This window comes from Dromiciops gliroides, chromosome 3, assembly GCF_019393635.1.
Source record: "Dromiciops gliroides isolate mDroGli1 chromosome 3, mDroGli1.pri, whole genome shotgun sequence".
In the NCBI taxonomy this organism is placed as follows: Eukaryota; Metazoa; Chordata; class Mammalia; order Microbiotheria; family Microbiotheriidae; genus Dromiciops; species Dromiciops gliroides.
In genome coordinates this window covers 575,916,067-575,930,032 of record NC_057863.1, presented here as the reverse complement: position 1 = coordinate 575,930,032, position 13,966 = coordinate 575,916,067, and the positions used below count along the sequence as shown (strand labels likewise).

General features: G+C 36.1%; 1 protein-coding gene across 1 annotated transcript in view; it reads left to right on the top strand.

The window, feature by feature from the left end:
* The window catches only part of FREM2 (FRAS1 related extracellular matrix 2), a 216,199-nt gene that overhangs the window by 105,633 nt on the left and 96,600 nt on the right, over positions 1-13,966 (top strand). The window contains 1 exon segment of the mRNA XM_043997088.1: positions 3,097-3,327. Within this exon segment, the coding sequence (XP_043853023.1) occupies positions 3,097-3,327 (231 nt within the window).

Below are 13,966 nucleotides of genomic sequence, written 5' to 3'. Positions count from 1 at the left end.
GTAGGTGTTAGAAGTACAGTGCCTAGCACATAGTAGGTTCTATACAAATGAAGGCTATTACTATTATCATTATAGTCAATAAGTGCATTGATAAATCAATCAATATGTATTGATATTGCACATCTACAATTACTAGCTCCATTATAATGAGCAAGTCATTTTACTTTTCATAGGCTTAGTTCTCACATATGTAAAACGAAGATAATATCTATCATTCCTACCTCCTAGAGTTTTACAAAACCCTGGCTCAAATTAGGATGTATGCTTTTCAGACCTTAAATTGCATATGGATATAGATAGATGTAGATATAGATATAGATGTAGATGTAGATGTAAATATAAATGTAGATATAGATAGAAATAGATATGTAGATAGATATAGTACATATATGTGTATATGTCTACATGTGCATGCATGTAAGTATACACACTGTACATATGCATGTATGTATACTAAAATGCTTGTGTATACATATACGATATGCATGTATGCATTCATACATATATACACACACTCTGATTTGCACCATAGTATATAGTACAGTGCCATAGACAGAGCAGGCACTTTAAATTTGTGTGTAAATATCTTTCTTTCCAAAGAATGAAATGATGTTAATGAAATTATATTAATGCCCCATTTATGTCATTTTGTCATTTTAATGAACAAAAGTATTTTCATCATATTTTATTTACTTTGTGTTCAAGAAGAAAATCAAATGAATCACAGATAAGTTGATTATATATATATATCTATATATGTGTGTACATACATATGCATGTGTATGTGTGTATGTATGTATGTGCATGTGTCTATGCATTTCTTTTAGCATGGAGTCCTATACTCATTCCCAATGTTGTGGACTGTACATGAACCAAAGATTAGTGACAACTGAAGGTGTAGTGGGAGGAGGTAGTGTGGGGTCAAAGGGTGTGGGTCTCCAGTCTGAGATCCAATCATTTAAACAGAAAACTATTCAGAGACCAAAGCCAGAAGCTGATTAAGGCAATTTATGCCAAGGGTTAGGTAGAAGGTCATAAACTGAGTAAGGGAGCAAAAGGTTCAAAATTAGAAGGAAATCTCCATATAAAACATGGGGTGGGGGGAAAGGAATGGAGAGGAAGAAAGTATAAACTGTCTATGAAGGACAATCCAAGATAAACTTTTGTGGTTTTATGGCAGTATGCTAGCCAGGTTCAGCTAGGCTACATGTAACTATGGGCCTACCACATGGCAAGATTCAAAAATAGGTGCATAGATTTGACACAATACTGCAAAAATCTCATGAAAGCCCACCAAGGAGTTGTTTTTTCTCTTTAGTAACTAACAATTTGGGTCTGGAAGGTAGCACAGATTATTTTCAGCAAGATGGAATATAACCTTCATTAGGGAAGCAAATTTACAGTTGGAAATATTGGGCTTTAATTTTTTTAATGTCATTTCCTTTCACTCCCTTCTGATCTACAAAAATAAGAATATAAGATCATTTTTCAAAACTGGGTAGCACCTATTAAAAGATCTCTATTAATAGGCATCTTCTGCCAGCAGCACCACTGGTAATAGAGAATAGATCCCAACAGTGATCAGTATATATGCTAGAAATCTCAGAAATTACTTTCCCTTTTATCAGTCAGTGTTGGCAGCTAATTGAGGTTGATCCAAAAGGTGCTGAACATTATGCCAAGTGCATGAGGAGTTAGAGAGCAAAAAGCATGCTCCATAACATTCAACAATGTTGGGGCAGCTAGGTGGAACAGTGGATAGAGCACCGGCCCTGGAGTCAGGAGGACCAGAGTTCAAATCCGGCCTCAAACACTTGATACTTACTAGCTGTGTGACCCTGGGCAAGTCATTTAACCCCAGTTGTCTCACCAAAATAAAATGTTGCAGAGGTTAAGGTCTCAGCAACTCCAAACATTCAACAATGTGGTGTGGGGCAGCTAGGTGGCACAGTGGATAGAGCACTGGCCCTGGAGTCAAGAGAACCTGAGTTCCAATCTCACCTTTGATACTTACTAGCTGTGTGACCCTGGGCAAGTCATTTAACCCCAATTGCCTTAAACATCTGGGACCATCTCAGGTTGTCCTGATGAATATCTTGCCATTGGACCCAGATAGCTCTGGATGAAGAGAGTAAGACTGGTGACCTTGCATAGCCCTCCCTCATTGAAATCCAGATCAGTGCAAGTTATGACATCACCCCAATGTCATGGTCCTCTTTGAGAATGAAGGACCAACAACAACAACAATATAGCACACCTATCTAATTCCTGAACCTGTTTCTTCTCTAGTTACATAAATTTTAGTTTCTATCTTTACTTTAAGATAATATATTGTTTTGAATTCTTCATAGTAAGATTTTTTTTCTAAGTACCTCAGTCATCAGATATAGTCTATAAGACTGGAAAATGTGTTAACTCACCCTTTTTCTCCCCCTCAATACATGGAATTCAATTTCATCTTTACTTTTCAGGATACATACACACATATATGTATATGTATGTATATGTGTGTATATCCACATATATGTGGATATACACATTATATATATATATATATATATATATATATATATATATATCCTGAAAAGTAAAGATAAGCCTATATCTACATACATATAATGAAATACATGGATTAAGCCATAGTTAATTACATTATTATTTAGTTAGAGTCAATTTCTCATTTGAAATCAAAACATCAGTAAGCATTTATTGTGTACTAACTATATGCCAGGCATTGTGCTAAGCACTAGAGATACAAGGAAAGACAAAAACCAATTCCTGTTTTCAAGGAGCTCACAATCTAATAGAGGAGATGAAAGAAAGAAAAAATCAATTAAATGAACAATGTCAGGAACAGAAATTTTGCTTCTAACTTTCATTATCAAAGTTATCACACTAAATTTCCTCCTTAAAGGTTCTTCACCAAAAGTAATAGTTCAACATTAGACCAACGTTAAAAGAAACATTTCTAGAGAAGGATCTATAGACTAGTTTATAGAGGAGAGGAGAATATGAATCAACTCTAAGTAGAAAAACTTGTGAGTTATTTGTTTTCAAATGAAATTGAGCAAGACTAATACTCTGTTTCTTTGAAAGGTATTGGCACACAAGATGGCACAGCAAAAAAAGACAGAGACTTCAAAGGAAAGGCACAGAAACAAGTGCAATTCAACCCAGGTCAAACCACAGCCACCTGGCGAGTGCGAATTCTGAGCGACGGTGAACATGAGCAGTCAGAAACCTTCCAGGTGGTGCTGTCAGAGCCTGTCATGGCTGCTCTAGAATTCCCTGCTGTGACAACAGTGGAGATTATTGACCCAGGAGATGGTAAGAGGATTTAACATCTTTTGCTGTTGTTTCCAATCATTGACTCCATTTAACACATTCTTAGAAATGAATTGCAGTTTGAACTTTCCAAAATAGCAGATCTGTATTCAGTAAAAATTAGGAATAAAACTAGAAATTAAGTAAAGTTAATTTTTAAGTCATTTGTACCACAAATATAGGTTAACTAATACACTCTCTTTCCTTTAGCAGTTCTTTCCATTAGGCTTATTTTCCTTAAATTATTACTTAAGAGGTATTATGTCATGTGACATACTAAATCAGGTCAATTGATATTTCCTTTTTGAAAATTAGGTCCCTCCCTACCATTTCTAATGTTTTCTCAATTAGATTTTCAATTGTGACTTTCAGCAAATCAGTTGGTCTTACTGGGCCCCAGTTTCTTCCTTTATAAAACAAAAGGGCTATATGAGATGTCCTCTGAAATCCTGTCCAGCTTTAGACCTAAGACCCTATAAACCTATAAATTATTACCCCCAAAGGCAGCAGAAAATAATAATAACAGTATATAACATTTATGTAGTGCTTACTATATGCCAGGCACTGTGCTAAGGGCTTTACAATTATTATCTTATTTGTTCTTCAAAACAACCCTGGAAGATAAATGTTATTATGCCTATTTTATAGATGAAGAAATTGAGGCAGAATTTAAATGCCTTGCCTAAGGTCACACAGCCAGTAAGTGTCTGAGTAGGCCATCTGTCTAATTCCTGAACTTATTTCTTCTTCAAAGTTACATAAATTTTAGTATCTATTCTTTCTTTCTTTCTTTCCTCCTTTCTTTCCTTCTTTCTTTCTTTCTTTCTTTCCTTCTTTCTTTCTTTCTTTCTTTCTTTCCTTCTTTCTTTCTTTATTTCCTTCTTTCTTTCTTTCCTTCTTTTCAGGGAAATGAGGGTTAAGTGACTTGTCCAGGGTCACACAGCTAGTAAGTGTCAAGTATCTGAGGCTGGATTTGAACTCAGGTCCTCCTGGATCCAAGGCCGGTGCTTTATCCACTTCACCACCTAGCTGCCCCTCTATCCTTACTTTAAGATAATACATTGCTTTGGATTTTTTCCAACTACTACTTATAATCTTAGAGTTGCCTCAGTATTGAGAAGACTAGCATGTGGGTCTTCTTGACTCTAAAGCTACCTTTTTCTCTATTTATTCCTAGGAGGTATAGTGGATTGAGGTCGATCCAAGAGGTGTTGAATGCTATGCCAAATGCATGAAGAATGAGAGATAAAAAGAATGCATTGTAACATTCTAAATTATTATTATTATAACAATATTACTATTGTTATTATTAATAATACTAATAATAACAACAGCTGGCATTTGTGTAGCACCTACTATGTGCCAGTGTTAAAATTCCTCCAGAAAAAGTTATTACTGTGAAAATTACAAAGCAATGTATTATCTTAAGGTTAGGCTAAAAACTAAAATCTATGTAACTTGAGAGAAAAAACAGGTTCAGAAATTAGACAGGTGTGCTACTCAAACTATGTGACCTTAGGCAAATCACTCAACCTCTGTTTGCCTCAATTTCTTCATCTGCCAAATGAGGGTATTAATAGCACCTACCTCTGAGCATTATTGTGAGGATCAAATAAGATAATTGTGAAATTCTTAGCATGATGCCTGAAACATAGTAGGTACTATATGAATCCTAGCTATTATTGTTATTATTAATTATTAATTTTAAGATGTAACAGAGCATCATTTTTGTACTCTCATTCCTCATGTACTTGCCATAGCTTTCAACATTTCTTGGATCAACTTTAATCCACTGTTCCACATAGGAAGTCTTGGAGTCAAGAAGACCCACATTCAAGTTCTGAATCTAAGACATGTCAACTTTTGTGTCTCTGGACAAATCACTTAACCGCAGTGTCTCAGTGCTAAGGCAACTCTAATATCAGTAGTAGAACATTTGACCTTTCTTCAGACTCACTCCATAACCTCTTCCCCAAAATGCTTGTTTCAATGTTGACTAGAGTTTGGATTCTCTTTGATATTGATGGGAATGTGGGATAGCATATACAAAACTTATTCTGCTTCTCATTTTTTATGATTCTGTCTCCCCTGTACTCTAGTTCTTAGTGCCTTGAAGCTTTCCTTTAGATTTCTTGTAACTTAAGCTTTCTTATCCATGAACATACTTAAGGTCAATGGTGGTCAATGTGAATGAACATTGTTGTTTGCCTCTGACCCTTGTCCTTTCTTCTCCATCTGTCGCAGGTTCTCAGGCCTGCTTTTTTCTCACTCCTGGCTGAAAATGATGTCCAAGAAGCTTTTTGAGGGTCAACTCTTTTTGAAATGAAAACCTTTTAGAGGCTCTTCTGAAGTAAAAATTCCCTGTCAGAAACCATGGTTTGTTTTTAAGTGGCCAGCTCACTTTGCTTTGTCAATCAGAGAACTCTTAAATCTCTGCCAAGATAAAACCGACCTGAGTGCACTAACCAGAGGAGTCATGAGGAAATCCCTGCTTTAGATGGTTGAGCACAGCTGAATGTAGGAAATAGAGACTCTATTGTTACTTTAATTTTTTTTTTAAACCCATGCTGCCTCTCATTTAGTTAAATGCACTGTTCAAATATATTCAGCCTTAAATTCGATTTGGTCAGCATGGTAGAAGGGTAAACCAGGCTTTCATCAGGTCCTGAGAATTTGGTAAAGGCCCATGTAACAAAGCTCCCAGATTTAAAAGCCTAATTTACCCTTAATGTCCACTCATGTGTTAAAATTTTGTTTGAATTAACTTCTGAATACTTGGTTGCAAATTTACAAGGCTGAATTTCCTTGTATCAAGAAAGAAGAGATTTGATTCCATTTGATTCTGCCCTACTATTCATTAGCTCCGTCTGCCCAAACTCACTTGGAATATGGGCCAGTTGTGAGTTAAAGAGGCTTTTTAATCTGGAATCTGTCTCCTTTATCCTGCATCCAAAGAGGACCTACCCTAAAACCATCTTAATTGTCTGTAGTCCTTCAAAATCTCCAGAGGAAATCTCCGCTTCTTTTCATAATGCAACCTCATGTATGAAACATAGATAATTAGCAAGTCCTGCTTAATGCCTATATTGAACCCCTGTTCCTCCAATTTAGACCATTTTTTCTTGTTCTTGTTTCAGTACAAATAGAGAATAGCTATTCACCTCAGAGTGTCCATTCACATATTAATAAATCATGGAATCAACAATGGCCCTTTCTTCTTCAGATTAAATGAGCCTTTGCACCATCCCACTGAGAACACATTTCCCAAACCTTTAGTCTTTGTGGTTAATTTCTTCTAGTCCATGTCTTAATTCTTCATATTTCATAAAAAAAGTTATAAGGCCTTGGCTATAGGCCACGTGGATACTGAGTCAAAAGGAATACTCACGGTTCTCACATTTTCCTTCCCCAGAATATATTTTTTCGTTTTTTTTCACTGCTGTACTACAAAAGGTAAAATGTTGTGGTGAATAGAGGGATGACCTTGGAATCAAGAAGACCTGGGTTCAAATCCCACCTCTGCCACATCCTGGTTCTGTGACTTTGGCCAAGTCCCAACCTCTCAGGGCCTAAGCAATTCCCTAAGAACATTAACTGCAAAGAAGCTACTGACCCACCTCTGTAGAGGAAGTTTGTCTCCAAGAGTCCTCTACACCATGGAAATCACAAGTCCAATCCCTAACAGTATTCTTCATTACAAAAACATTCCTTTATCTTCCTAACAAACTGTTACTATCAATTGATCAATCATGAAGTATTGATTAAATACCTCTCTGTGTCAAATTCTCTGCTAGGTGCTGCGAATGCAAAGACCAATATGAAATTGCCTATTATGAGAGAAAATAATGAATATATGCAAAGTAAAAGGGTAAAAAGGTTATTTTGAACAGAGATACTAGAAATTGTGGGGATCAGGAAAGGCTTATGTTCTTTTGCCATCCAGAGGTAAAGCTATCAGTCGCCTCATTCCTTACTTATGTCTAGGGGCAGCTAGGTGGCGCAGTGGATAGAGCACCGGCCCTGCATTTAGGAGGACCTGAGTTCAAATCCAGCCTCAGACACTTGACACTTACTAGCTGTGTGACCCTGGGCAAGTCACTTAACCCCCACTGCCATGCAAAAAAACAACAAACAAACAAAAAATTGATCTTACTTATGTCTAGCTAGATCTACTTCACTTTTCTCTTGACCCCAGTACTTGGAGAATTCCAGGCTTTCATCAAATTGTATTCAGTGTTTTTGTCATGTAATTGGACATCCCCATTTAAAAATTTAGTGCACTATAGAATTCACATAATCAATTGTTATGAAGACAAGAACTTTGTCATCTATGGAAAGGCTGTGCTTAGTCATCAATCAGGCCTGAGCCTTTGTATATTTCAAGTAGCAGGCAACAGGTACAGGTAGAAACACAAGGCTCTGGAAATCCACCCCAGCCTGAGAATTTTTTTGTGGTTAACACATAGTCAAACCTCTATGGCTTTATACAACTCTAGCCCTAGTGCTGACAGCTGTCCATCCCTTGCACCTGTCACTTGCTACAAGCAGTGGCCCTTTACTGATACAGAGGACCACCTAAATATGGATGTGGTATTCAAGAAGCTATGGGACTATAGAACTTAAGACACCCCAGTTTCCTCATAGTCTTTGTCAGTGTCTCACTAACCTTATCTTTAGGAGGGAAAATTGTTTTCCTAATTGAAAACTTGGGCAAGAAAGCAGATGTTTATGTAGCAAAACAAAAAAAAAAGAAGTACAGGGCAGCTAGGTGGTACAGTGGATAAAACACCGGCCCTGGATTCAGGAGGAGCTGAGCTCAGATCCGGCTTCAGACTCTTGACACTTACTAGCTGTGTGACCCTGGGCAAGTCATTTAACCTGCATTGCCCTGCAACAAACAAACAAACAAAATGTCAGAGAGCCAAAATGTAATAGTATTTGGGGGCAGGTAGGTGATGCAGTGGATAAAGCACTTGCCCTGGATTCAGGAGGATCTGATTTCAAATACAGCCTCATACACTTGATACTTACTAACTGTGTGACCCTGGGCAAGTCACTTAACTGTCATTGTCCCATGCCAAGAAAAAAAAAAGAAAATACATGGCAGCCACCACTTTGTAGATGTCAGTATCTTAATAGAAAAAAATGGTTTATTTACCATGCTATATTATACTTAGAGCCTGATATCAAAAGGAAAGATGGATGAAAAAAATCATCTTTATCTTGTAGACCCAGAGAAAATTCAGTAAATGTTGCCATGATTTTCTTTTTTCTCCTTCTCTGTCTCTTTCACTTCGGAGACCTACTTTGCTTTTAGTCGAATCAATAATGCCTTGTTTCCTCATTTCTTCCTTTGATTGAATCATAGAATTTTAAAGCTGAAAGAAATAGTCCAATCCCCTTGCTTTAGAGATGAGGGAACTGAGCCTTACTAAGGCTCAATCTACTAGATTCTTTCCTTAGCCTGGCAGAAGCTAAACATTTTCAAACAGTATCATTTTTCTTCTTGAGCCTTGACTAACGTGAAAAGATTAGACTTTCATGTAGAGATGAGATAATGGGTATTTTCTCTCTAAGCAATTCATAGGATCATAACATCACATGCATTTAGAAGTAGAAAAAAGACCTTTGAGGCCATCGTCTGATTCTGCCTAACTGCCAACCTATTTTGCAGATGAAGAAACTGAGGCACATTTACCCAGGTTCACACAATTAGCATGTGTCTGGAGTTAGATTAGTACTCAGGTTTTCCTGATTCCAAGTCTAGTGTTCTATCCACAGTGCCTCTCCATGCAATAACCATCTCACCTTACACTAATCATTTGCTGATTGGATTGGCATGTCCCACAAAACAGACCTAATTCCTGGGATCACTGTGTTGAATTCCTAGGGGTGACAGGTCATTGTATTGCTACTCCTCTTTACTTCCAATGCTAAAAGTACAGAAAGAATTCCCACACATCAGAAAACAAATGACTAATTGTCCATCCGTGTCCTACAGCAATGTCAACTGACCTGAACAGACTAATTTCTGGAACAGATTTTAAGTGTCCTTCACCAAACAAAACAATGCTTCATTTAGTTGCTCAGAAAAACACAACCACTGGGACTTTAAAAAGTTTCTTACCTCTCTGATTCTTACCACCCTACCTTCACCCCTCACCAACTATTATTGCTAATACACTGTTTTTTCACATCTCAAAGAGGCTTTGAGACTTTGTTAACATTTAGTAAACACATATTCTTAAGGAAAAAGGCATATAAAGACAAATAATTTTTCCTAGATAATTTAAAAAATATAAACACAATTTGATTGTCCAGAAAAACAGATGGAAAATATTTCCACCTTACTTTATTTTTTTTAATGATGCTTTTTTCTCTTTTAAATTTGTATTTTAACATATTTATAAAGATGGAACTCTAGGCTGAAACTTCACAGCACCTATTTTCATTTTAAAATGCTTTCTTATAAATTCAATCAATATTTTTGTATTAGTGAATGTAAGGTATAACAGATATTTATGTTAAAAAGATTCCTTTACTTTTTATGTCAAATCATTTCTAATCAGAGCAGAGGTTTTGTATGCATGGGAGAATAGAACTTTGCTGCATCTAGACTAGAAAGACTGACCATCTAAAATATTTAAGTAACTCAATGCTATTATTCAGACTGTGTATTTGAAGTCTCCTAACCTCTTTATGAAAAGAACTAATTGATTTTTTTTTGCAGGATGACAACATATACATATATATGTGTACATATGTAGTCTTGAGCTAATGGATTAAATATTTGCCCACTTCAGATACTTTTTCATTGGGACTGTATTAGTTTGACTAATTATTATTTAACAGAGAATAAGCTTCATTCACACAGAAGTATGGAATTTTGCATGTCTTAAGAACTCTGTTATTGAATGAAAAGAGATGACTTTTGTGCACTTGTATGAACTCCCATTCATGACATAGAACTCAGATGACTCAGGCATTTTTTCCCCTCCCTAGACCAAAAATTAATTGTAATTTGTTGCACTGTGGGGAATGTGGGATGAGGGGAAACATTGGATAGCTGATTCATGTCCACTGCTGAATTTGAAGGCTGAAGTGTCAAGAACTGATAAATTGACAGTCTCTTGTTACTGAGGACAGAGAAGCAATAAAGAAAGGAGGCCCGAAACTTGGCCCTGCCAACATCAGGAATTTTGCCTTTGAACTACATCTGTGAACCCTCAGTGCAGTGTGTGGGCCACAGCTTGTTGTGGTTTAGAAGTCATAGGAAAAACAGGAGGTTACAACAATTTATTAACCAAGGAATATTCATTTTCTAATAGCCACTGAAAGGTGTAAATGGGAATGATTCTGTTGGGGAAAACCCTACTCAAAAAACCAAGCCATACAAAATAAGTACAGGCTTTTATTAGCATAAAATAACATTCCTTGACAATCCAACATGATAGATAGATAGATAGATAGATAGATAGATAGATAGATAGATAGATAGATAGATGGATGATAAATCAATCGATCAATAGATAGATGATGGATGATAGATTGATAAATTGATAGATTGACAGATAATTTATTAAGCACTCATCACTGTGCAAAATCCTAAGGATTTAAATACATAGGGATGGGGCAGCTAGGTGGCGCAGTGGATAAAGCACCGGCCCTGGATTCAGGAGTTCCTGAGTTCAAATCCGGCCTCAGACACTTGACACTTACTGGCTGTGTGACCCTGGGCAAGTCACTTAACCCCATTGCCCCATAAAAAATAAATAAATAAATAAATACATAGGGACAAAAAGTCTCTGGCCTCAAAGAGTTTATATTCTAATGGAGAAAGATGACATAAAAAGGGAGCTGGAAAGGAGGTTTGGGAGAATGCAGTGAAGGGGGAAACATGGAGGGCAAGGTGGAACCAGGAGAGAAGACAGTGTGAATGGCCTGAGTTTTTCTTGCAATGGTGGTGCCAGGCAGGAACTCACCAACCAAAGAGAAGGTTCATATTTGTATAGTACCTGAAGCAAGTCTTCAGCAATGCAATAGTATGTCAGACAGCTCTTAGGAGCAGCATATATTTGTACATGTTGTCATGATTTCTATTACAATGTTCCTATTTATTATTTATTCACATCGCCATTGCAGTTGAAAAATACAATTGTTTCTCTTTTATAGAGGAGAAAAAGAAATAAGGCATAGATAGGTCGGTAGACTTTCCCAGGTTTAGCTTCCAAATAACAAACCCTGTGTTTACCATCAGTTGTTCACAAATTTAAAGAAGAATACAATATAAGAGTATCATAATGTTGACAGAAAGTTCTTTTAATTTAATACCAGTAATGAGACTGTAATTTCTTTTCTTTCTTGCATCATTATAGATTTTTTAAGAACTTACTTTGTTTAATTAAATTTTACATAGTAATGTTTGTCTATCTGTCCCTCATATACTAGGATTTGGTCAGTTTACAGAACAGTATGTGTGTGTGTGTGTGTGTGTGTGTGTGTGTGTGTGTGTGAGTGTGTGTGCTATACACGTGTATGATGGACCTCTTTGGTATGCTGGTGAAACCCACCAGTTCCTTCTCTGAATAATGCTTTTAAATGTACAAAGAATAAGATTAGAAAAAAATAATTATATTGAAATACAGCATCAAAATTTGTTTTAAAAAATAAGTCCATGGACTCGAGGTTAAGAACTTCTTCCATAGAGAGAAATGTTTCTTTCTCAGAGTGCTAACAACCCTTTTATTTTGGGCTATGAAAACCACTTGGAACCTCAAAGTAACAAACAGTGGCAATGCTAATCATGAATATGTTTTTTCTGTTCAGACATTGCTTCAATCATGCCCACTTCATTTCAAAGAAAGAAATGGTTGTCATTTAGCTTCCTCTACTACAAAAAAAGTTAGTAATGATGACATTGCTTCATCCTCTTATGTTACCGAAACATTCATTCATTTATTCTTTCATTAATTTCTTAATTCACTCATTCAACTAAAAAAGCTCTATTGAGCACAATTTTTTTTTCCATTTTCTCTAGCAATGGCAGATCTGGGCAACACTTATTTTCGAGCAGAGAGATCAATCCCTAGATATGTGGTTTTTATATTATTTTCTTTCTGTGTTTACACCTACTTTTCTAGAATTGAAGTTTACCTTCACAATGCTTTTTAATCTGATTTCAATGGCCTCAATTTTTCCCTCCTGCTTTCACTCTTTGACTCTCAAAACATTGCTACTTTAAGATAAATTGATCATGCTCCTATAAAAAACAATTTTATACCCAAACTGAATGAGTCCAAAATGCTATTCCCGCTTGATGCAGGCGGCACATATGAAATTATCATCTCTCATGATAAAGTGAAGTAAGGAAAAATCTAACAAAAAATTCCAACACTTCAACCTCTCCTCCTCTGCACCCCCTCGCCCAGCACTTTCTCCCTTTACATATCAAAGTCACTTTTCCCATAGACAAAAAAGAACAAGGGAATAGATAAGCCTGGTACTGTGCCCTCAAGGTCAGCAAGCCCAGGCTTTGTCAAACCAAGTGGAGGAGTGAATTCCAGAGCTGAAGGCCCCCCACCAAGATCACCCTACTTTTCTCTCTTTTCATAATTCAAGTCTACTGACAAATGGAAGGAGTGCTGCCCTGCCTTACTCTACAGACTTAAGTGGTACAGGGTAAGAAAGTGACATTCAAGACTGAAACCTCATGGGGCTTTAATAATTAAAATCCAACACGTGGAATTTTTCAAGTAAATTTTATAAATAAGTCCCTGAGTAGTACAGATGAGCTGAATGAGTATTTATTATAATAAATACCACCCAACAAGTGGATTTTTCTATATAAACTATGACTCGCAAGTTTCATGCAGGGTAGAGTAAAAGAAATCTATTGGGCAAGTATCAAATTTCTTTCGATGATGGAATGACTTGCCCTATATTCATCTCAAAGAAAACAATGCAACTAAAATATTACACAAATCAACTTTGTGTGATATGTTTTGCTTTCTTTGTTGCAAAGTTTGATGAAAATCTCTGTCTTGAACACTGTGGGTATATTTTTGGTTAAAAGGAATTAGAAATAATGAAATTCTAATTTGTAAAAGTGTAGTTAATTCAAAGCTGAATTCTATTTCATAGTATTATATTTTTAAACTAAGAATAATATGGGATAAATCAACTGGATAAAAACAACTTTTGAAAAACCAATTGAGATAATAAAACTGGAGGTTTTAAAAATTATCTTTGTGAAATCTTAAAGCCACAGATGTTATCAAATCAGTATGGTGAAATTTCCTATCAAGTATTATTTTTTTGCCTACAATATTTCTAGTATTCTTTGATCACTGGCAAAGACAGCCACGCGGTACAGTACTTCAAAGAGAATATGATGAGTTGTTTTCAGTAATTATTCTAGCCTTTATGTAACAAGTTCTGAAGTAATTGTGTCAGCAGCCATTTAATACAGTACTATAATAAATGTCTTAGAAAATTGTTGAAATTATCTGCTTGGAAATTTTTTGTTATTACCCTTTTTGTGTTATAGCCTTCCTCTACCATAAAAAATGAGAAGTTTATACTTGCGTGAGTACATTTGTATATATCACAGTTACTCTGTTAGGGAAAGAGTCCAAATAAACAC